The sequence below is a fragment of the Lepidochelys kempii genome, chromosome 3 (genome assembly GCF_965140265.1).
Source record: "Lepidochelys kempii isolate rLepKem1 chromosome 3, rLepKem1.hap2, whole genome shotgun sequence".
Taxonomy (NCBI): Eukaryota; Metazoa; Chordata; order Testudines; family Cheloniidae; genus Lepidochelys; species Lepidochelys kempii.
The window spans coordinates 192,569,099-192,593,732 of record NC_133258.1 but is presented as its reverse complement, the minus strand read 5'-3'; the positions used below and the strand labels follow the sequence as shown (position 1 = coordinate 192,593,732).

The window sequence follows — 24,634 nt, the reverse complement described above, 5'->3', positions numbered from 1 at the left end:
ATTACACTTCCAAGGTACACATCTACTTATTAAACCAATAAATAAGAATACTAAAGCACTGGAAAAGACTCTCTGATAGCTAATAAATGGTGTGCTAGGCTAGGTTATCACATTTAGAAAGAACTCAATATTTACATATGTCCCCCTGGCCTACAAGCAGTGGACATCCTCCATATATCTCATTTCTCTGCTTTTACATCCTCCTCAATGTCTCATATTGTGGTGAGCGTCCTTCTGGCCAAGTCCACCCGCAAAAACCCTGGCCTTAAATGGACAAAAAGGAAACTCCTCTGAACGACAACACTCCCTCCTCCTCAGTGAGTAGATCATGAGCAGAAGCTGAGCCAGAGTCTCCCACACAGCAGCATACAGAACAAGCAGCCTGCTCCACTTTCCACATCTTGAAATGATGTATGTTACCTTTCATATGGTTGATTCATGTTTTTTGAAGTTAAGGTTAGATGCTAACAAGCACTCACAAATCCCACTGAAGTCAGTTGGATGATGGGATGCTCATCACATCATATGACTGCCAATGAACATTCAATCTGCCCAGCTTCACACCTCCTACGCAATAACGTTAAGCTTGCAATGTTTCCAGAGCAGCTTTGGAAGAGTAAGTATGAAATTTCTCCCTTAACAAGAACAGCCTTCCCTTATACCGTACCTTCTCTGAAATGGAAGCAAAACCTTTAGTTGGATGCTGAGTTCTCATATCAAAAACATGAAACTTTCCTTCGAGCGATGTGGCCACTAATTTATTCATATTTATATCTTTTCTGTCAAATTCCACACTGCAAACCTAGAAATAAAACACACACATATTCACTCTGAAATTCAGCTTATCACTGAAGAAGCATTTATTTTAGGTTTGTAAAATATGGGCCATCATAATCTCTAGCTACATTTACAATGGTAATAAGAATGCAACTGACTTAAGACACAACCAAATTCAACAAGATCATCTAAAAACACCTGAACCTACTCAAACAGCATGTTCTCAAAATACCTGCATAAATTGATAGGACTTGCAGCATACTCTGAAAACAAATAATATAGGACAATAGTTCTCAATCTCTTCCCTATTGTGAACCCAAGTTACAAAATAAATAAGTTTCAGGACCCTGTCCATCTAGCCATAAAAATAAGAATGATCCCCAATCTAAGAACCCATGAACTAGGTTTTGTTGGCCCAATGGAGAAAAAATCCTCTGTAGATTTTATCCTAGTGAGAATCTGAGTAGGTTTCAAATAGATACAGTGACCCTTTAATTCTTCCACATTACAAACAAATTTAAATTAAAACATGCCTTTATGACACATTACCCCATTCTTAATGTTGGTCTCCCATCGCAATGACATGTTTTTTAGGTCAAATAATTTAATGTCACCATTGTCATAGCCAGCACACACAACACGCTCCTCTTGATTGTAGGCATTGCCTGGAAATAAAGAGACAACTATTTAGATGTATAAAAAATTATCCCCACCACACTGTAAAACAGTCATGAATTAAAGTCTGCAATTTTAACCTGTATTTGTACCAGAAAAAAAAGTCATTGGAACGTTTGTAATTAGCGTGTTAGGTGAAGGATCTGATTTTCAAGTAGTTTTCAAAATAGCTAGTTCTACCCTTTAAAACAAAAGTACCCAACTGATCATCCCCCCGATTCCTGCCTAAATTGCATACACCACCTCATATATGTATGCATCCCCTCCAGAAATGGTTGTGTCTGCTTATCAATATATGTTCCTGGGTCTAATAACCAATTCCTGCATAGCAATTCAAATAGACGTTGGTGCCTGGAAAACTATAGACAATTTCTCTCTGTTCCTATATAATATGATGAATTTTCAGAAAATATTCTAATATATTTAATTCATGCAATTTAAAAATACAATATTCTCTAAATAGTAGATGACGTGCCTGATCCTGATACTCCTATTCACATAAGCAATCCAAAAGCATCCGGCATGTGACTAGATTCTGAACCATACACAGGCTTTGCAGTACACCATGGCACAGAGACAGCTTTAGTAGACCTTCTCTCTGCAGTCTTCAACACATTCCATCATAAGAGCCCTGCTGAGCTGCTTGCAAGACCTAGCTGTAGGGGATGGTGCAATACTATTATAAATCATTTCTCTCTAACAGTACCCAAGAAATAATGACAGAAAGCGGCTCATCTCCAAGAGTCCTCACATATGGAGTTCCACAGAAATCAAAACTGTCTCTCTCAACTTCAGTATCTGTAGAACTCTTGGAAAGGATCTGAGAGATATGGGAGCTGTTGCCAAAAATATATTGATGACACCAAGCTCTGTAAAAACCTTCTCAGCTGACACGATCACCTATGCATCACTGTCTGAAAGAAATTAGCAACAGGGTGACAAGCAGATGGCTCAGATTGCACTCAGGCAAGATTTAAGCAATGCTGAAGGGAAAGGGAAATAACGAGAAGCTAGTGAAGGCTCTGCACATCACTTGTCAAGGTAGTACATAGTCTCTGGGTCTTAGCCCTGGTTTACACTGCAAGCTTTTGTCGATACAAGTACATCACTAAGGAGTATGGAAAATCTACATCCCTAAGCGACACAGTTATACCGACCCAACACCCGGTGCAGACAGCTATATATCGACGGAAGGTCTTCTCTCGTTAACATAGCTGCTAACTCTTGGGGAGGTGGAGTACCTACACCAAACAGAGAAGCTCTCCCATTGGCATAGATAGTGTCTTCACTAAGTGTTACAGAGGCACAGCAGTACTGAATGTGTAGACAAGACCTTAGTGGAGTCATCACTAATTCTGAACAATTAGATAGCAACAGTGATAAGCAATGCCTTCCACTACTTTACCAGAAAAGTACAGCTTTTACTATGGATTTAATGGCAGTAATCCAAGCATTTATCACTAAACTGATCAATTTAACCCACTGAATCTCTAGCTAATGATGGAGGAAACCAAAAATACCAGCTTGTACAGCACACAGAAACGGGTCTCCTTAGCAAGAAAAATGCTGAAAACACAGATGGATACTCTGCTCAGTTCATTAGCTCCCAGTTCAAGTCTCTGTTCTTAATATTTAAGGCAATTAAGTTGGAACTGTGCTACATCAGAGACGGGCTCTCAATCCACGGAGTCAGCTAAATTCTTCCTGGACAATACAGCTACAAGTACTGGGATTAACCTTTCCGGAGTCAGAGATAAGCTCTTCACTGCAGGAGGCCATTGTCTGTGGAACAGACTTATGTCTTTCTGTAAATTAAGTCGAAATCTGATTGCTTTCAGAGTATTTTGCAAGACTTGTCTTTGACAGTTTTGGGAATGCCTTTTTGCAAAAAAGGCAATGAATAACAAAGCTACATAGTAAGCAAAAGTTAACTAACCGGAGAGCAGTGAAAAGCAGCATCTACTATGGCACGATCTCCATACAAAACTTAATTACTGTATGGAGGTACTAAGGTACTTATATAATCTTTACTTATGCACGTTATCCCATTGAAGTCAACAGGACTATTTGCATGTCTGAAGATTATTCACATCAGGAAAGGCAGAAGGATCAGATTATTTCTGAATGAAAATGCACAACTAAAGGGAAAGATGCACTAAATATTTTCAGGTTTCAGAGTAGCAGCCGTGTTAGTCTGTATACACAAAAAGAAAAGGAGTACCTGTGGCACCTTAGAGACTAACAAATTTATCTGAGTATAAGCTTTTGTGAGCTACAGACTAAAACTTAGTCTCTAAGGTGCCACAAGTACTCCTTTTCTTTTTGTAAATATCTTCAGTGTAAATCCCAGTTTATTTCCCCCATACACAGCTGAACACAGAAGAGCCATATGAGAGGAAGGAAAAGCATTAATTGGCCATTTTCCATAACCAACAGGCACTGCAAGAATGGCATGGGTTAAAAAGTACAGAAAGTAGTTTAAGTTGTACATTACCACATTTCTTGACTTAGAAAGTTTAAGAGAAATAGTCACGATTTGTTTGTTTTGATTGTCTTGATTATCGCCTCCCTGCTTCCAGTGGCAGACGAGATGGATAGCTGCTTGCAAGTTACAGACTAAAACTGAAAAGCTTATCAATTTACCAAATGCTACTGTCCAGCAGTCTCTCTTGCTCTCGCCTTGTACTGGTTCCATATTAGCAACAGGTGTATCTTTTTGTCTTGGGTCCCACACTTTCACAGTTCCTGTAATAATAATTATACTGAATTTTAGATTACTGATACAGTAGCATATTGTATGCATTCTCCACTCTCCAACTTGCTTTAGGGAAGACATTCCAAACATTTGCATGTCTGATCTCTAACAAAGCTGATTGCATGTATGGAAAGAAAAACAGAGCAGAAACGAGGAAAAGGGTTTGTTTCAATACTTGAAAAGTTCACTGACACACAGCCTATCCAATTTCAACTAAGTAATAGTATGATTCACATTGCTAAACAGAATTGTCTACAGTTTGCTTTAAGTTCTAGCCTTCTTCCTAACCCTATCTTCATTCCATGGAAGTGGTACAGTTTCCACAGCTCATTTGCCATAATTTGTATTTACCTTGTTTCATATGCATTCCTTTCCACCCTCTGTTATGTTGATTTTTTTTTTTTTTTTTGGGCTACAGCCTCTAAATGAAGTGAAAACTTTGTCCCGTTGGACTTAAAATAGAACAAACAGCATATAGATCTCATTGCAATATAATTGCAACCATATCAGATGGCAGCCAGAGGTTCCCACAGTTGAAGAGACCCACCTCGTCATTACAAAATTCACTAGGCTAAGAAAAATAACTGCCAAGGCGTGGTAATGGATTGGAGCAATCAATAACTCTTGCAATCAACAAACCAGTTTTCCCACTGGCACTCAAGTAAACTGCCATCTCCTCCCCACCTCCACATTTAATTGCATTGGTTTTAAAAACCATGATTGTTTCAAAACAAAAAGGTCAGCTGGGCAATTTTCAATATGTCATAGGGCTAACAGCAGCAGTAACAGGAGCCACCCATAGATACAGAAGCTGCCTCCGTTATAGCTATCAGCAGCTGCTTAAAAAAAGTTGCAAATGGCTTTAAAACATTCCACCTTATGCATGAACATAAAAAGGCATGAGAATGTGTAAAATAGGGCATCTATCCCCTTTAAGGGCAGTTGTGACCTTGAGTCAGCCAGCCTTGTTCCAAGGCTTGGCTGCTTTAAGAAGTGGCATTCTGGGACTTATAGGAAGGACAAGCCAAGCTAAAGTAAGTCCTCTGACATGGCTATAGTAGAGGAAACACCTGTGGCTCAGTCACTTAGTAAAGAGAGAGACCCCTGTAGGAGGCTAAGCTTGCTGGGCAAGGGAACCTCAGTTAGGAGGGTCTGTAAGAAAGGCCAGACTGGAGGCCTTGGATGTAGAGTAACAGTCAAGCAGAGTGTAGGAGGAAGCCCATTCACTGGCCCTGCACCATCAGGGAAAAGAAACTGTTTGAATCTGGGGAGTGCTTGAAAGGACTGTGAAGTCTTGGAGAGTGAGCTAGAAGACTTGCTTTGAGCTGAATTGTTATTTATGTTGATAAATCAGACCGTAGGAGGGGAGAGTTAGTTCAAAAGCATCAGTGATGTGGCACTATGATTGACACGGAAGAAGGTAAATTAAGGCACTGGATGTGCCCAACTGGATAAGCTGCTGCTAACCAATTCCTTCTAGGCCCCACATGAGCTGGCTAAAATGTATTTTATCCTATTAGGCCAGTTTTTAAAGTTTCATTGTAAAGTCAATGCAGACTGGGCTCAAACTCCAATCAAATCTTGTAAATAGTATTTTCTTGGCAAAGATTAAAGGAACTTTAAGGCTTGCTAACTCACCATCTCGGCTCCCGGTCACAATTTCTGGTGCTCCTTCTCCAATCCCTAAGCCACCTACGCCATCTATACTATTTATGATTTCTTTATGGCCCTTCACAGAGTACACTGGAATCTCTGGAGCTTCCAGGTTCCTAGACAACAGAAAAGAACAGACAGTATATTGTATACATGTTCCATGGTGCTCTACTTTACTGTACAAAAGGGAGAGAACGCTGTATCCGAATGCAGGCTACAAATGCAACATGATGGCTCAGACTTGCGCTGAGAACAACACAGCAAAGTTACAACCATAAGGCTTTCTTCTAGAAAGGTCTAAAATGGAAAAGGGTGAAACTGTTTCCCCACTCATGTATGATTTCATCTACTTTTGAGGCTGTTCAGAATTGCTCTATTAACTCCAAAAAAATGTGTGGATCTCGAATATTCATCTGACTATTCACTCTTACCATGCAAATGAATCTGCCCTGGCAGCTATGTGCCTTAACTAGTCAATCATTTAAAATCAGCTAGTCTCAGTCAGTATTGCACAAATCACTAGTCAGAATGAGCAAGAAAAATAATTTCCCTGAATTAGGGATCAGAATGCAACTAAAGCTGGTTAAGTTCTGTGAAGTAGAAATTTCATTGAGAGAATGCTACATCTAGGTACTGAATGTCATTTATGAAAAAGCATGTTGAAGCTGAGCAGCTGGAAGCTTACAACAAAACAGGTTAAAGGGAACAGTGCATACAGATCTCGATCTACCCACAAACACGAAGAGCCAGGTAATACTATTGAGAATATCTGCTTTACTGTTCAATTCATTTTTCTACGTTAAACTCCTCAATGTCCTACAAGTTGCATGACATCATACTACCCAAATTTATATTTGGTATACAAATTTTAGAATAGTATTTTAGTCTAGGACAACTCCAAAAAATTAGAATCCTCACATTACAAACTTTTAATATTGTTTATTAGGATGGACTCAGGGTCAAAATGTTGTATCTAACTGTATTTTCAGTGAGGATTTAAGATGACCCTTTGGATCCATTTTAACCAATTCTCTGCCTGAAGATCTTCATCTTTAAAGGAAAGTCCATCATTTCTGCTTTAATACTGGTCTTCTATTTGGAATCCTCCCAGGTTCTTACTTTTCTTCTAATTTTCCAATTCTGCTTTGTCTCTCCTCAATTCCTTGTCATTTAAAGAGCAATCATACAAACTAACAGTCACCCTCTATCAATACCATTCTTAATATTCCAGTGAAATGGAACCTTTCACTAGTCTCTTGGTGGAATGCTAATAAATTGTATCAGATAATTAAAATCTATTTTGAAAGTCTGTAAAGGTTTCCTTTTATATTTTCAAAAAATTTACCGACTTGTATTAATCTGAACATGTTCTCTGAATCCGGCTGTTGGTAACAATAGCCAAAGCATTAAGAAAAATGTGTTCATAATCTGAACTGTAAATTGAATGTAGAAAATAAACCTCATTTTAGAAACTGCCAGAACACATATGGCTGTTATTTTTTACCCAAAAGCCTCTTTTCCACATGAGGAACCTTTAGGAATAGGAACAGCTTTCTGCTACCTGGAGCTAGAAGATTTAAATGAATCAACAATATGTTGTTTTATCTTAATTTTGTTCAATAGTTTTACTTAGGATGTGAATTCTTCAGGAAGAGACTGTCTCTGTTTGAGTGTGTATGCTCAAGGGAATCTGATCCATGACTGGGGTCCCTAGGCACAACTATAATACAGATAAACACACAAAAACAGGGCAAATACAATAGGCCTGAAATGTGAGTTCAAGTATATCATGTACAGTAAGGGGTATCCTGAGAGGAGCTAGTATTCTTACCATATATTAAGGTTTCCACCAAAGTCCCCAGTAGCTAGATATCTCTGCTGTAGAGATGTAGCACCAAAAGTTCCACATTTAATAGGTTTGGCCTTTTCAATCTAAAAAGGGTAAAATTTTTGTTAGCATATCAAAAAATCTCAAAAAAACCACACAATGGATAAGCAGCTGCTTGAAAGCCACACTACTAGCAGGCTTCAGTGAACTTTCAATAAGATATTCAGTATGAAATGCAAACAAAATATTCTGTGGCAAAGGTATACCACATTGTAGCTTATTCTATGATTTTAAAATTTCATATCACTACATAATGTCGATTTGATTAAGAAAATAATCATTCATTCTCCTTCCCTCTACCCGTCTCACTAATAATACTCAAAGCCTGTTGTCGCTACTGATTTGCAAATATAAAGCAGAGGAAATTTTAGCTCTTCTTAGAGATCTGCTAGCATGAACATAAGAGATAATTAAGCCATTCTTTCTATTAGTCTGGAGCAACACTGTTTGTGTGCCTTATATGTTGCATCCCTACAGAACCCTATAACTTGAGAAAGTTTATGTACTATTATCCCTGTAGATCTTAAACTCTCTTTATACAACTGAAAAGGAGTATTTGTGGCACCTTAGAGACTAACCAATTTATTTGAGCATGAGCTTTCATGAGCTACAGCTCACTTCATCGGATCTGTAGCTCACGAAAGCTCATGCTCAAATAAATTGGTTAGTCTATAAGGTGCCACAAGTACTCCTTTTCTTTTTGCGAATACAGACTAACACGGCTGTTACTCTGAAACCTGTCTTTATACAACTGAGGCACTATTGTTACTGCAGATTAGTAAATCCTCAAAGGTTACTTCAATTTAAAAAACAACTGCTCTACGTAAGCAGTCTGTGCACCTAAAAAGCCATCATGGTGCCTAAAATTGATGAAACCTTGTATAACTAGTGTCAACAACGTTATATACATTCTTTACACATGTAGTTACTAACTGAATACCTACAAGCACTCAACGCAGAGAGGACTCATGAAAATCTTTAGTTATATGGCCAAACGCTGGACCTTAAGAAGGAGAATTTTGGCATTCATTTAAAACAAACAGTAAGTTTTGAGAATTTTACTTGGAAAGATACCATTTTCAAGACTAACTAATAAACAGATGCAAAAAGATTATTAAAGCTCAATGGAACATCAAAAATCATGAATTAGACTCCCAAAAAGATGAGATTTAAAAAATAAAACTGAAGTTCTCTTTATTTGCCCTCTGGGTTTTAAGCACTCAGGGTCACATTCTCAAACTTTTCTTCACAGCCAAGAGAGCTAGGAACTATTTTTGGTTTTAAATTGAAGATGAGATTCCCACAATCACATGAATCCAGAAGCTGGAGCTTTAAACCCTCCCAACGTGAGACCTGGCAACAGTGTAACTAGGCTACACCTCCACAACAGGAGGCTGTTGAAACCTAACGATGTCCAGCCACCACAATCCCTTTTAAAAAGGAGCAGATAGATTTGGGTGTGTCCCAGTAACAGCCAGGATAAGGGTTTTGGGAATATGTGCATAATTGTGAGATAGTAATGGACAGAAATTGATTTAGAGGAGAGGTGGCATTTCCCCCTCACCCGCACAACTGATGAACAGAAAAGAAACCAGGTAGAGGATCCAGCTAGAGGAACCTCAGCTAGTTAGTGAGAAGCATTTAAGGTCAAGGAGTACTAGGCTGGAGGATGCATATTATAGTCTGGGGATAAGGGAGGAGTATTTTGAGAGCACATCCTGCTCTAAAATTCAAATAAAGTACTGTCTGATTTGTAAAAACTCGATTAGGAACAGTAAACTGGATAACACATTCATATATACATACAGCAGAAAAACCTACCTGAGCTGATTTTAGGAAACAAATTAGCAGCCAGCATTATTGCAAGGTGCCTGCTAAAATCCCTGAGACCCCCAACTGAAGCAAGAAAGTACTACTCTAATTACAACAACAACAAAAATATTTAGCTTCAAATCATGAAAAAAATGTTACAGACAGAAGGTTTTTGCCATCCTGAGTTGAACAGTAAGAAGTCAGACTAAACTTTTTAAAAGATAAGGAGAAAAATTTAAATGTTCCTTTCACATTTCTAATGTATTACTTTCAATGGGGGAGGGGAGAAAAGAACTCTAGACAACACAGCTAGGATCTTTAAATTTTAAACCTATTTTAAAACAGCCTTAGTAGAACCACTCCTTCACCCTCTCTTCACATCCTCCCACAATGCATGCAGCATATAGCTTTCAGAGTAACAGCCATGTTAGTCTGTATTCGCAAAAAGAAAAGGAGTACTTGTGGCACCTTAGAGATTAACCAATTTATTTGAGCATAAGCTTTCATGAGCTACAGCTCACTTCATCGGATGCATACTGTGGAAAGTGTAGAAGATCTTTTTATACACACAAAGCATGAAAAAATACCTCCCCCCACCTCACTCTCCTGCTGGTAATAGCTTATCTAAAGCGATCAGTCTCCTTGCAATGTGTATGATAATCAAGGTGGGCCATTTCCAGCACAAATCCAGGGTTTAACAAGAACGTCTGGGGGAGGGGGTAGGGGGTGTAGGAAAAAACAAGGGGAAATAGGTTACCTCAGGCCCTACGCTACCAGCACTCCCAGCTACCTTCGAGACACCACTGACTTCCTGAGGAAAGTACAATCCATCGGTGGTCTTCCTGATAACACCATCCTGGCCACTATGGATGGAGAAGCCCTCTATACCAACATTCCACACAAAGATGGACTACAAGCCGTCAAGAACACTATCCCTGATAATGTCACGGCTAACCTGGTGGCTGAACTTTCTGACTTTGTCCTCACCCATAACTATTTCACATTTGGGGACAATGTATACCTTCAAATCAGCGGCACTGCTATGGGTACCCGCATGGCCCCACAGTATGCCAACATTTTTATGGCTGACTTAGAACAATGTTTCCTCAGCTCTCGTCCCCTAACGCCCCTACTCTACTTGCGCTATATTGATGACATCTTCATCATCTGGACCCATCGAAAAGAAGCCCTTGAGGAATTCCACCATGATTTCAACAATTTCCATCCCACCATCAACCTCAGCCTGGTCCAGTCCACACAAGAGATCCACTTCCTGGATACTACAGTGCTAATAAACGATGGTCACATAAACACAACCCTATACCGGAAACCTACTGATCGCTATTCCTACCTTCATGCCTCCAGCTTTCACCCTGACCACACCACACGATCCATTGTCTACAGCCAAGCTCTGCGATACAACCGCATTTGCTCCAACCCCTCAGACAGAGACAAACACCTACAAGATCTCTGTCAAGCATTCTTACAACTACAATACCCACCTGCGGAAGTGAAGAAACAGATTGATAAAGCCAGAAGAGTTCCCAGAAGTCACCTACTACAGGACAGGCCCAACAAAGAAAATAACAGAACGCCACTAGCCATCACCTTCAGCCCCCAACTAAAACCCCTCCAACGCATTATTAAGGATCTACAACCTATCCTGAAGGATGACCCAACACTCTCACAAATCTTGGGAGACAGACAGCCCCCCAACCTGAAGCAAAGACTCACCAGCAACCACATACCACACAACAGAACCACTAACCCAGGAACCTATCCTTGCAACAAAGCCCGTTGCCAACTGTGCCCACATATCTATTCAGGGGACACCATCATAGGGCCTAATAACATCAGCCACACTATCAGAGGCTCGCTCACCTGCACATCTACCAATGTGATATATGCCATCATGTGCCAGCAATGCCCCTCTGCCATGTACATTGGTCAAACTGGACAGTCTCTACGTAAAAGAATAAATGGACACAAATCAGATGTCAAGAATTAGAACATTCTTAAACCAGTCGGAGAATCTCTCCGGTCACTTCAATCTCTCTGGTCACGCGATTACAGACATGAAAGTTGCGATATTACAACAAAAAAACTTCAAATCCATACTCCAGCGAGAGACTGCTGAATTCGAATTCATTTGCAAATTGGATACAATTAACTTACGCTTGAATAGAGACTGGGAGTGGCTAAGTCATTATGCCAGGTAACCTATTTCCCCTTGTTTTTTCCTACCCCCCCCCACCCCCAGACGTTCTTGTTAAACCCTGGATTGGTGCTGGAAATGGCCCAACTTGATTATCATACAAATTGTAAGGAGAGTGATCACTTTAGATAAGCTATTACCAGCAGGAGAGTGGGGTGGGGGAAGGTATTTTTTCATTCTTTGTGTGTATAAAAAGATGGATGAAGTGAGCTGTAGCTCACGAAAGCTCATGCTCAAATAAATTGGTTAGTCGCTAAGGTGCCACAAGTACTCCTTTTCTTTTTGCGAATACAGACTAACACGGCTGTTACTCTGAAAACTTTCCACAGTATGCATCCAATGAAGTGAGCTGTAGCTCACGAAAGCTTATGCTCAAATAAATTGGTTAGTCTCTAAGGTGCCACAAGTACTCCTTTTCTTTTAGCATATAGCTCATATGCTGTTGTGGCGGCAGCACAAAGTGAGAAATGAAGCTAGCCAGTTTCTAGGAAATATCAATGTAATACCTGTCACTGAAGCAGATGCATTTTAAAGATGATCTTCAAAGTTCGGTTTTTGTAATTGGGTTTATGTCCTTTTTTTATGATACATAAAGTTGGCCTGAAAGTTTATTGTTTACATTTTTTACCTTGTCAATAAAAGTTGGCCTGTGTGCAATTTGATTGCCACCCTTCACTCCAGTGGTGACTGCATTTCACTGCTACATATGTTTTACCAGACGACTTTGGGGTCCTTTGAGACTGAGGGCACGTCTTCACTAGCAACATTAAAGCACTGGTTGTGGCAGTGCTTTAACGTGGCTGTGTAGTCACGGCATAGCGCTAGGAGAGAGCTTTCCCAGTGCTATAAAAAAAACACTTCTACGAAGGGAGCAGCTCCCAGCGCTGGTGCACTTTACAGCGCTGAAACTTGCAGGGCTCACAGGGGGTGTTTTTTCATACCCCTGAGTGAGAACATTGCAGCACTGTAAAGTGCCAGTGTAGAAAAGCCCCAAAGGTGCCCTTAAAACGTAGCATATGAAGTGAAATTCATGTACCTTATTGATGACTGCAGCAAGAAGGACTCAATTGTTTGACCAGATCTTTTCCATCTTTCATTTGTCAGGTGAGAGAGAAAAATGGGTCCGTTGTCTGCAGTTTTCCAGTATCCACGTCTACAGGCTGGAAGCCAGGTGCTGACAGCATGGTGGGGCCATTTTAAAAAGTCAGAGGATAGCTTTGTGCTTCCACACAGCAAGGGGCCGGGATGGCACAAGGCTTGTGCTCCGCAGCGGACTCCACGCAGGCCGGGCGCGGGCCCCAGCGTTGCTATAGCAACCACCCCTCGCGGAGCCGCGGCTGCGGGCCCCAGCGTTGCTATAGCAACCACCCCTCGCGGAGCCGGGGCTGCGGGTACTGGAGAAGCAGGACTGTCCCGGGGCCTGCTGGCCCCCACAGGAACAGAGAGCCGCTCACGGGGGCGGGGCACAAAGAAGGGCCGATAAGAGCCACGGGCCTGAGAACAGCAGAGACCGAGACGCGGGAAGCAGGTGTAGCGGTTACCGTGGGGCTGCTCCCTGCAGCGCCCACGAGGTGTGTGTGTGGGGGGGGGGAGGGTCGGTGTATGAGCAGCCCCCCACCGCCCCAAAGGGCAGGGTGTCCGCAGCACCCGGGGGCGGTGGCGGGCCCCGCGCCGGCCGGCCGGCCGGCCACTCACCTCGCGCAGCAGGCTGAGGCGGCCGCTCTGCAGCTCGTAGAGCTGGATGACGCCGGTGCCGCGCGGGACGCTGCCGAGGCAGAGGAGGCGCGCGCTGCACGGCACCCATTTGCACTCGAACACGGTGTAGTTCAGCGACTGCTGCACGTGCGTGATCAGCTGCGGCTTCTCCAGCCCCGCGCCCGACATACCGCGCGCCGGCGCCGCCCCAACCGCCACCGCCTTTGGCGACTACACACATGCCAGGTGCGCAGGCCCAACGGTAACATCCGGGGCTCAGCCCGCCTTCCTGGGGCTCCTAGGAGTTCCGTGATGGGGGCCTGAGGACGGAAGTGACGTTTCTGTGGTTCCGGCCTGCGTCAGCCCATGCCCGGCTCCGTCCGGACGTGTGGAGCGTTGCATGGAGGGGCCAGCGGAGGAAGGGATCGGGGGGAGCGGCCCTGCCGCGGCCCCGGAGACCCAGAGCGCGACGGAGGCTGGGGGCTTCATCAGGGTCCCCAAGCGGAGCAAACGGAAGCGGCGGGCGGCCGAGCTGGATGGCGGCGGCGGCGGGAGCCGCATGGACACGGGGCAGCCCTGGCCCAGCAAGAGGCCTGACTTCCCGCCCGTCTGCGGGGACGCGCTCAGGGTGAGCCGGGACGTGCCGGGCCTGGGCTCCGGGGGTGCCGTGGCGGGGACAGGCCCTGCCCGTGGGGCTTGAACTGGATCGAACCAGCCGCTGCCTGGAGCTCGCTGAGGCCGCGTTCGCCGTCAGCGAGCCGGGTGCTGCGGCGGACGGGGCTCCCCTGTGCCCCCTCCGTGCCCCGGCCTGGGGGTGCGGAGCCCGAGGGCGCCGGCACGTAGGCTGAGCTCATGGAGCGACACGCCGCTGTGTCCTCCCGCCGCGTGGCAGCGCAGCGCTCCGGGTTGTAGCGGGGTTGGGGCCCGGTTAAAACATGAGCGAGGTAGGTTCGAGCGGTGTCCTGTCGCCCTGGTCCTGTTGTTTTCTCAAGGTAAATAAGGGCACACGGTGGGGGGCGGGGGAGATGGTTTTCATCTTCCTGCCGGCTGAAGCTATCGTGTTAAAGGGGCGTTGTTAACTTGAAAGACCCAGTCAGCTTTAAAAAAAAAGCCCCCCCCCCAAAAAAAAGTAATAGGTACTAGACCGGGTCTTGAGTCCACCCGCAAACATCTGTGGTTTTGCGGTTATATAGCTTTGTAATGGTTTTTCTGCTCACAAACATGAGACATTGACTATACAGTGGAAACAATGAGACCAGTAAGTACTGTGCTGTCAATGCAAAAACTAAACAAACATTTTATCATTCAGCTAAAATAATATTGGGAATGATAGGTAAACATTTTTAGTTAGAAGTGTGACTTTTCAGTCGACTGAAAAGGAGGACTTGTGGCCCCTTAGAGACTAACAAATTTATTTGAGCATAAGCTTTCATGAGCTACAGCAGTTGGGCATGTATCCGGTGAAGTGAGCTGTAGCTCATGAAAGCTCATGCTCAAATAAATTTGTTAGTCTCTAAGGTGCCACAAGTATTCCTTTTTTTTTCTGCGGATACAGACCAACACGGCTACTACTCTGAAACTTTTCAGTGGACTGTGTCCCTTTAGCTGTATAGCAGGTTTATTGTTTATAATAATCTCCACAGGCACACTTTTTCTTCAGTGACGGTGAGCTTTTTAATTTGGAGCTGAAGAACACTGTTTGGAAACTAAGCAGGAGTAGACGGGAAAACATTTGCAGCAAGAAGTTTCAGCTTTTTAAAAGTTGAAGTAATTGATAACTCTCCAGTTCCTTGGCACTGCCTGTGTCCAGTAAATATTAGTATTTAATCTCATCCATCATAAGTAAAATACTGGTATAAAACTTCTTTCACTGCTCTGGCAGTCTGTGCCTTCTATATTTTGGAATCCCTGATATTTTTCCCTAACACGTTTTTTTCTTTCATTGGTGTAGTGACTTCAAGGCAAAAGCATGATAGGCTGTCTTTTGGCAAGAATGATCATAGTAGTGGTTAGTTGTACTTGAACTTTTTTTCTTTCTAGAGCGGAAAAGATGAAATGAGGAAAATTCCTGTACCAGCAAACAGATATACTCCTTTGAAAGAAAACTGGATGAAAATATTCACACCTATTGTAGAACACCTGCATCTTCAAATCAGATTTAACTTAAAAACAAGAAATGTAGAAATCAAGGTAAGGAGAAAGCTCTTTCCTGCCGTTTTCATGCAGCACCTCAGTTCAGCTGAGTCAGAAAACTTATCTTTTGCTATCTCTTATATTTGTTCGGAGCACAAAAACGTGTTAATTATCTAGATCCCAGTTACTAGCTATAGTAAACTAAAGTGGAGCCGTGTAGAACATATGGGATCAAACTAAAACTTAACAGGTGTCCTGAAGTACTTTACTCATAAAGCAATAAATAAAACTTAGAGAAAAGTAACCCCCTGGCAATACTGACCCAGAGGCTGTTTATCCCTAATTTGACGTCACATAAGGGAGGGAAAAAAAATCAGTTTTTGAACAGCTCTAACCATTAGATTTGATTGCAGAATGCAATCCTTTGTAAATAGTTAAGACTGTATAACAGTTATGTAAATGGTTTGAGTTATGTTTTTGGGCTGCCAAATCTCATAATGTCTTTTATTCATCGTAGCGGACAAGCAATCATAATTACTTAGCGCATCTGTTCCTTCTGTCTAATGGACTATGCTCAAGTCACTTGGGATATAGAAAGTGATAGTTGCAGCCATAACTAAAATTCTTATTGACTGCCTATGCAGCTTAACAACTTTTAACAGCGTGTCTAAAGCTTTTGTTAAGCCCCTGACATGTGGATAACTATATTTATAGCATGTTGTAATACTTTTATTAAGCTGTGTTCCAGATTAATCTTTAAAAAGCCACATTTTCAAATTTAAGGGTTGAAATGTGGAAGCTATTGGTAACTTCTTTCCCTTGTCAATAAATCTTATTCTGAGTACGGTCTTCACTACAAGACTTACAGTAGATAAGCCTGCACAAATGTCGTCTTTAGACAGTGTTCTGTTTTTTTGACAGTTGTGACTTGGTCATAGATCTTGTGTGTAATATACATAATATCGAATTTGGAAAACTGGAGATTTATAAATTGCTGTTTTTTGAGACTCTGGAATGTGCTTGAACAATTAGAGGAAGGCATTACTAACTTTTTTGGTATCACCTCTTGAGGATAACAATATTGACATGTTATACAAAATGTACAGTCAGTTTTCCTTTTTTAATTTTTTTTTTATTTTTTAAATTCGATGTCTCCCACTGTCAAAGGAAACACGGATAAAATGCAGCATGATCTCCTCCCTCAGCCCCTAGCACATTCTGCTCCTCACTGAGACTTCGGATTTGCTTTCCTCCTCCACCTGCTCCAGTATCCCCAGCCCTTTTTGTTTTATAATCTCAAACACCCCCCCAACACTCCCTCCCCAAACACGTACTTCGATTCTTTCCATGCTCAGTACAAGCATCATTTGGTCTCCCCAATCTTAAAATATAAATAGGAAAAAAGAAGCCCACCTTAATCCATATCACCGTCAAATTATTGTCCAATCTCTCCCCCTATATTTCTGGACTTGCTCTCCCCTGTAGTCACTCTGTGGGGTTCTTTCCTTCTGTTTCCATCATAAACCCTCTCCAGTCATGCTTCTGCCCACTAAACTCTAATATAAAGTTTAAGACCTGGTGGGACCACCAGATTGTGTACTCTGACCTTTATGTGACAGGCCATTAACACCTCCTTGCATACTCCCACTAACCCCAACAATCAAAGTTAGACCAAAATATTACAGCCCACAGGAGCCTCGATTACTGTGTGCCACAGAGAGAGAATGATGCATCTTAGTCCGTCCTAATGTCTGAGGCCTCTACAGTGGCAGAGAAATGATTAAGTGAGATGGCCAGATAATCCTGGCAAGTGACTCACATCCACATACTGCAGAGGAAGGTGGAAAAGGTGGAAAAACCTGCAAGGCTGTTGCCAGTCTCACCTTGGAGAGAATTCCTTCATATGGTGAACAGTTAGGTCCTGATCAAGTGAGCAAGAACCATCCAGCTAATTACCTGAGAGAGAGAATGTTCTGTGCACCTCAGAGCATAGCCCACCCTGTCCAGTGTCTCATCTCCAGCCATGACCATCCCTGATGCTTCAGAGGGAGGAGATTGTGGGGAGGAAGCCCCCAGAATACATAGCTCCCACTCTCACCAGAGTCTTTAATGATGCACTTCAAGCCATGAGATTTGTCAAGGCTCTCCGCGCTCATCTTTCTCAACTAGTTGTCTGACTTTCTTGCTATCTAATTTATTGCTCTTGAAATTTTGTTTGCTCTTAATTTTTGTGGTTATCCTCCTACGTTACTCTGCCTCTAGTGTTTCATTTGGAGGGTCCTCCTCTTTTTCTCCTCTCCAAATTTTGGTGGTGGTCACACAAGGCTTCCTTGTTGGTCACCTATTTTTCGTTAGTCAAAGTCATGCAAGTATCTATCTCCTTTATGCTGCTGACTCACAAAACTGCCTCTCCTTGTCCTATCTATCTCCTTGTCCAGACCTGCATTTCTGTGTATCATTCTGACGTCTTATAAATTTGTAGATAAGACCCCAAGGAATCACTATGATCTAATCTGACCTTCTGGATAGCCTACTCAGCAACACTTGTATCAAGTTCATAATGTCTGTTTGATCTAGGGCATATCTTTAGAAAGGTATCCAGTTTGATCTAAGGACTTCAAATTATGGAAAATTCACCACATCCCTAGGTAAAATCTCATAGTTGTCCAATCATTAATCTCACTCTGGCCAAAATTGTGGGCTTCCCCCCACACACAGCTGTTGGCGGGAATCTCAACACAGATTGGCAGGAATCCCAACACACACATCCCTGTGTTGGAAGGAGATGCTAGCGAGGATTCCATTCATACAAGTTCTCAATACTCTTTTAGACAGGGCCTGCTGCTGGTGGCTGTCAAACTGTCTAGTGCCTCCCTGCTTCTCATTTTGCTGCTCTCTGTTTGAGGATGGCATGGGTTTGTTCCAGGAGAAGGAAAACCTCAGTCCCGCCCCATTCTGGCAGAGGACTCTGTTGGGCATAAACTGACTTGGTGGGGAGAGAGGCTGCCTAGCATTGATTGAGTGAGTGGTCTGGGTAGCAACACACATTCCCATGGTGGAGGGCCAGTATTAATTGAAGGCGCAGTGTTAATTCAGCAGAACTCCAGGGTCTCTGGACCCAAGCAGTAGATCAGACAGGAGGGGGTTGGCTTGGGGAACTGGTGTATTTCAGGCTGCTGAGTAGACTTAGTTCTTGGACTAGTAGCTGTTAGGTGAGTTTCTCAAGTCCTGACCTCTTTCTCACATGCAGCTTAATTTGTTTCTCATGTAGACTTGTAAAGAGACAAAAGACGTAAGTGCTCTAACGAAAGCAGCTGACTTTGTGAAAGCATTTATTCTTGGATTTCAAGTTGAGGTGAGTCTTCGGCAGCCAGGTGGTCCTAGTCACCTAGTCTAAATTGTAATATAAGTAGGGATAATAGAAACCTGCTGGCTTAAAATCCTTGGCTTCTGTGCAGGCTTGCCATGGGGATGCTGGTTATGGGGCAGGTTTTCTCTAGTTTCCCAACACAGTGGTACAGTAAGCTTGCCTTTGTAAAGCTGGAGGGATGTGTGTTATGTAAACATTTTATTTCAAAACCACTCCGAAGGGATACATTGAATCTCTGGTGATATATATTTTTTTTGCATAGATGTTTGTTTGAATTCGCTATTTTGCTTGTATCCATCATATACTTCTATTAAGGTTAACTTTTTGAAGAAGCATCAGACCATTTGATGCATTTTAAACTAAGCTTTAGAGGTCTCCCCTTTTTTTTAAACAAAACTTGGTATGCTGGTGCTTAAAGTAAATCATGAGTTGATTCAGGGTTGTAGACCAGCTTCATCATTTTAATTTTTCTGGTTATACACTGTCCTAGGGGAGGGATAGCTCAGTGATTTGAGCATTGGCCTGCTAAACCCAGGGTTGTGAGCTCAATCCTTGAGGAGGCCATTTACGGATCTGGGCCAAAAATTGGGGATTGGTCCTGCTTTGAGCAGGGGGTTGGACTAGATGACCTCCTGAGGTCACTTCCGACCCTGATATTCTGTGATTTTCTATGATTCTATGCACGTGCACATTCCAGTGGGAGGTTGGTGTTTTGGGTGTAGAGAGCATGATCGGGTATTTAAAACTCATTCAGGGTTCCTTATACAGGAACATAAGCTGCACCCAACTAATTCGTCAGTGGATTAGCCTGATGCTGTTTGAGACATTACATGAGGTCATTCTGTGAATCTGTTCTATTATTTATGTCTTTCCAAAAAAAAAAAAAGGGTTTATGATGCAGATCGTTAGACATATTTTGCTATCTATATTCTGCAGCATTATAACAATCTTTTTAATATTTTAGGATGCTCTTGCTCTCATCAGGTTAGATGACCTTTTTCTAGAATCTTTTGAAGTTACAGATGGTAAGTGTCTTCTGTTGCAAAACTTTTAATAGTGCATCGGGTGTCATTGTCTTCTCTGCCCAAAAGAAAATTGCCTTTGAATATTCAGTAGAACTTGAGATCCATTGTGAGTTGTTTTGTAGCTTAGTGTATATAAGCAAACAACATAAATCACAGATACTGTGCAGTAGTATATAACTGAATTTGTCAAATATTTATGATAATACGCTACTATCGTGTATTTTGCAAAAGGAGCAGTCTTAGTAATGAGACCTCACTACAGCACTCCCTGTTACATCTTAGCTGAAAAGTAGGGTGATTCTAGTTTGTCATGAGGATTATTGGGCTCATGTAGTGTTTGAGCAGTGGCACTGTGCCTGATGCTGTACAAAATAAGACAGACCTTGTCTCAAGGAGTTTAGAGCCTAAATAGGAACGTGAGAATCAGCAGACCTGTGCTGCAATTTTTTAAGCATTGTGTGGGTTAATAGACATCTGCTATGGAGGTATTTAGCCAAAATAAGCAGCACTGCAAAACTGATTCTGAATTCAGAGGCAAGTGTGACACCTTTCACTTGATTTTACCTGTCCTAAATTCATTTAGTGGAAATATTGCTTCCTGTAGTAAGTAGTCAGCCAGTGTAGTTCACTGCTGTGGGAGGTCAGTCTTTTTTAAAGACGCCGGGGGCGGAAAAAAGGGTTGGATAACATAATTGGTAACACTGCACAATCTTGAAAAAGCATGTAATTCTCCTCGGGGACATACATTTCTTTCCTGACCCGCAGAGTGAGCACTTTTACTCCTATATACAGCAGTACAAAATTGGCTAGATTCATGGTGGTAGCACAATTGCCTTTCTCCTGAAACGTCAACAATTTTGTTCAGGGTTAGAAGCAGTATATCAGACTTGTCAGGTTAGTTCTCATCTGGTTTATGAAAGCCTGTATTCCTAATCTCTGCCGCTTATTTGTGACAAATAATTAATGCTGTAGCTACCCTTTTCCTTGCCAAAAGAAGAGTTGAGGAAGTGCGTAGTGAATTTGAAAAGTGACATTCTGGGTGTGTATTAGGGAATGCCATAGCTCTGGGTTTTAGACTGAGGGCTGGTAATGGTGTTTTGGCCCATCTGCCCCACACCTGACTCCCACTCATCGAATGCTGAGTGGAGCAGCAAACAAAATAAATCCTACCACTACAAAACACTGCTGCATGTGTAGTTCTGCCCTGGGGAGAGGATGAGAGAGCATGAACAACAACTGACAGATGTTAGTTACGTTGCTGAATGCACTAGTGGAAGGTGCTCAGATACAAAGGAATAAGGGTGGTATAGGAACCTAGATGTTTCTAATTTCAGTTCTGTTCTACATGAGCATGTTAATTGTTTTGATCCTCTCCCACCTCACTCAGGAATTGATCCTTGTTCCCCAGCCACTTAAGGAGTGATTTCTGTTAGTCCTACACAGAGATCACTTTAATACTCCTCTCTGACACACTGCTAGTCTGGGGTGAGCTGCTGTCCCACTGTAGTGAATAAAATAATCCCGGTATAGTGTTTCCCTGTCACCATAGAGGTATTTTGAAACTCATTCCTGTTTGTAAAGTGATTTGAAAGACCCTAAAAGCTGCTATAGAAATACATATTCCTATTGGCTAATGAAATGCAGTTTTTTCCCTTCTGCTTTAGTCAAGCCTTTGAAAGGAGATCACCTTTCTAGAGCAATAGGAAGAATAGCGGGAAAAGGTGGAAAAACCAAATTCACTATAGAAAATGTAACCAGGACACGAATAGTTCTTGCTGACTCGTAAGTAGACTCTCCTTCTCATATTTAATTTCTAGGCAATGTGCGGTTCCTAAAACTTCTATTTGATCCTTCATTGATTCTTCCCTTCTGTGCAGTAACCCAGAATGCAGTGTTGTGCATCTAAATGTAGGGACAGTTCTACATGGTGGGATCATTCAAGATTCTTGCTCTCCAAACCAATGAATACTAACATCTTCAAAGTGCTTGAATTCTTGGCCTACATGGTAATGAAAGGTGAATGCTCCTTAGGGGCCAATAGTAGGATCAGCATCTGAGGCAACATCACTGGAGGTTGGAAGCTGAATGGGTAGGGGAGTTATGTTCTGATGGTAGCTGAATGGTGTCCCCCAGAATTATAGGCTTCCTAAATTGCAGGAACCTCAAACAGTATCAGTGAAGAGGTATGATGATTGAAAGAATGTACAGATGACAGGTAGCCATGTTTTGGTTATAAAGATGGAAGGTGCTCAAAATATGAAAATACATGTTTAAAGTGAAGCACAAATTAGCCTCCCTCTCTGACTGAATTTGAGCTATCCAGTATAATGATCTGGTGAAGGGAAGTCGATGGGGACTTGTTCTAATGCTTCCATGTTTGAGGAGACTTTAAAGATAAGCTTTCAGAGGGAGCGCAGTTCAGCCTCTTCTCTTTTGTAGATGCAAGTTGACCCACTAAATAAAATGCAGGGGAAGGTCTGAGTATTAAGGTGCATCTTCATGTGATAGCTGGAAGTGCAGATATATAGTTTGCATCTACAAATGTGAGCATGCACAAGTTACATTGAAAAGGGTAGAGGATATTGTTCACTGTTTGGGATGCTTAGTCTCTTTAAATGGGAAGTGGGATCTTGGACTTCCAGATCAGTTTCTCCTCTGGTCACTGCTATTAAACTTGGTTACAACTGCTCTCATCACAGAACAACTCAAAACCTTGACCTCTCCAATGTTGTGAGCTAATCGCAACATCTTTGGAAATAAATTATGCATCAGAAAAGACTATGGGACAGAGATTTCACCTATTGTTGGTAGCATGAAGTGAAAGGAACACACCAGCTCAATCATCCTTGTTACAAGTGTTGTAATTAATAATGCAAGACTAGAATTCACTAGTACTTCGCTGCCAAAGATCTAGTGTGTTGATTCTTGATTCTCAAATTCACTTGAATACCATAATATTAACTACATGCTTAAAGGGAAAAAACCTTTCCCAAATAACACTGTTTTGGTTGCTTGTTACAGGAAAATTCATATTTTAGGATCTTTTCAGAATATTAAGATGGCACGAACAGCAATTTGCAATCTCATTTTAGGTAAGCCCTATTAAGTAACTTCAGTCCCTTGTGCAAAAACATTGATTTGTTGTAAGATCTGTATTTAAGGGGAAACTGCGATCATTGCTGCTTTAAGTAGGGCTTAATATTTTTTTTTTGCCAGAGGATTATTCTAAATCTGAACTCTTAGATTAACTCACCTCATTCTTGACTGCTACTGCTGGGGAAAGATCTTCTGCTCCTAGGTACTCCAATTGTTGCAGAGTAAAGATAGCAAAATTGCTCCCTGCGTGTGTACCTCCCAACTTCGTGCTTTAAGCAGAGCAGGGAAGGGAGTGTTGAACGTCCACAGAGGGCTGCACTAACTAGTGACATTTCCCGTTTCTGGCTTTTGTTGTTTAGAACTAGCTAAAACAGCTGAGTTGAAAGTCTTACAGTACTGGGTTATTAAATGAAAAGTTAGCACAAGCTTAGTGTCCAATAGATAATTTGCCAATCCTCTTCAGCTAGGAATGACTTCTAAAGAAAAATCACTTGTAAACAACAAATCTATATTTCTTGCAATTAATTGCAAAGCTTTACCAAAGCATAGCGACTATCTCCTCCTTTATATTGAATCCTTAATAATCTGCTGACAAGCTGATGATTTCTTTTGGAGCCTCGTCAGTCAGGGAAAATTGCATTGGCAGTAATGCAGACACCTTGAGCTTTCAAAAGCAGCCTTAATCTTACAGCAGAGTTTGTACTAATGGTTATCTGTCAATAGCATTTTATAATAATGTGTCTGTCTTCTCTGCAGGAAGCCCTCCATCAAAAGTCTATGGCAATATTAGAGCTGTGGCAAGCAGAGCAGCTGACAGATTCTAAGACCCAGGACTCTAATTTGGGACTCTGTATCCAATATACAGAGATTGTGGCTGGAGATCTTAATACACAGCTAATGTGTATAGAAATAACACAAGTTCTGCATGAAGCTTACAGGTGCTCAGCCTCCTTCAACTTGATTGGGAAGTTTAGAAGAAAATAGGGCTGCTTTTGCAGTCTGTTTTCATTCAGGCATAATGTCTGATCTTTTGACAAAATATTTAAGTAATTTAACAAAACCCTTGTATGTTCATTAAATATTAATGCTTTATCACTAATCAAAAGTATGGTTAATTTGTATCTTTCACTTAAAGCAAGCATACTGATGAACAGGACTGTTGGTTTCTGAAGAAAGTGACTGGTTAGGAAGCATTGTAAACTCATGCATTCAGATTTCTTAAATTGTGTAAACTTAGTTCTTCGACCAGTGGCAACAGTCTGACTCACTTGATTGTATGTCACCTTTGGTGATTTATTTATAAAATTCCTAGAGGAGGGGGAAGCAGGGCCTGTACATATCTGAGCTGCAGACCAAAATCTTGTCATGATACTTTGTATAGTATACATCAGGAATCTCAAATCACCACAAGGGCCACATGAGGACTAGTACAGTGGCTCAAGAGCTGCATCACTGACACCCTGCCTCCACTCCACCCCTTCTATGAGGCCCTGCCCTGTCTCTTCCCACCTCCCATTCCAACCCTTTTCCCAAATCCCTG

General features: G+C 42.0%; 2 protein-coding genes across 3 annotated transcripts in view; one reads left to right on the top strand and one right to left on the bottom strand.

The window, feature by feature from the left end:
• The window catches only part of DNAAF10 (dynein axonemal assembly factor 10), a 17,490-nt gene extending 3,696 nt beyond the window's left edge, over window positions 1-13,794 (bottom strand). The window contains exons 1-6 of one of the 2 annotated variants that reach the window (XM_073339453.1): window positions 13,471-13,794; window positions 7,692-7,792; window positions 5,846-5,976; window positions 4,096-4,197; window positions 1,327-1,442; window positions 668-802 (exon numbers count right to left, since the gene is read on the bottom strand). In XM_073339453.1, the coding sequence (XP_073195554.1) occupies window positions 668-802; window positions 1,327-1,442; window positions 4,096-4,197; window positions 5,846-5,976; window positions 7,692-7,792; window positions 13,471-13,659 (774 nt within the window). In that variant the 5' untranslated portion in view covers window positions 13,660-13,794. Of the gene's footprint in view, window positions 1-667; window positions 803-1,326; window positions 1,443-4,095; window positions 4,198-5,845; window positions 5,977-7,691; window positions 7,793-11,441; window positions 11,524-13,470 lie in introns of those variants that run through there. The other variant, XM_073339456.1, reaches the window with a different exon arrangement.
• PNO1 (partner of NOB1 homolog) lies at window positions 13,418-24,634 on the top strand. Its single transcript, XM_073339457.1, has 7 exons — window positions 13,418-14,098; window positions 15,511-15,660; window positions 18,875-18,958; window positions 19,938-19,998; window positions 21,663-21,780; window positions 23,020-23,090; window positions 23,851-24,634. The coding sequence occupies exons 1-7, from the start codon at window positions 13,871-13,873 to the stop codon at window positions 23,916-23,918; spliced, it is 780 nt and encodes a 259-aa protein (XP_073195558.1). The 5' UTR covers window positions 13,418-13,870; the 3' UTR covers window positions 23,919-24,634.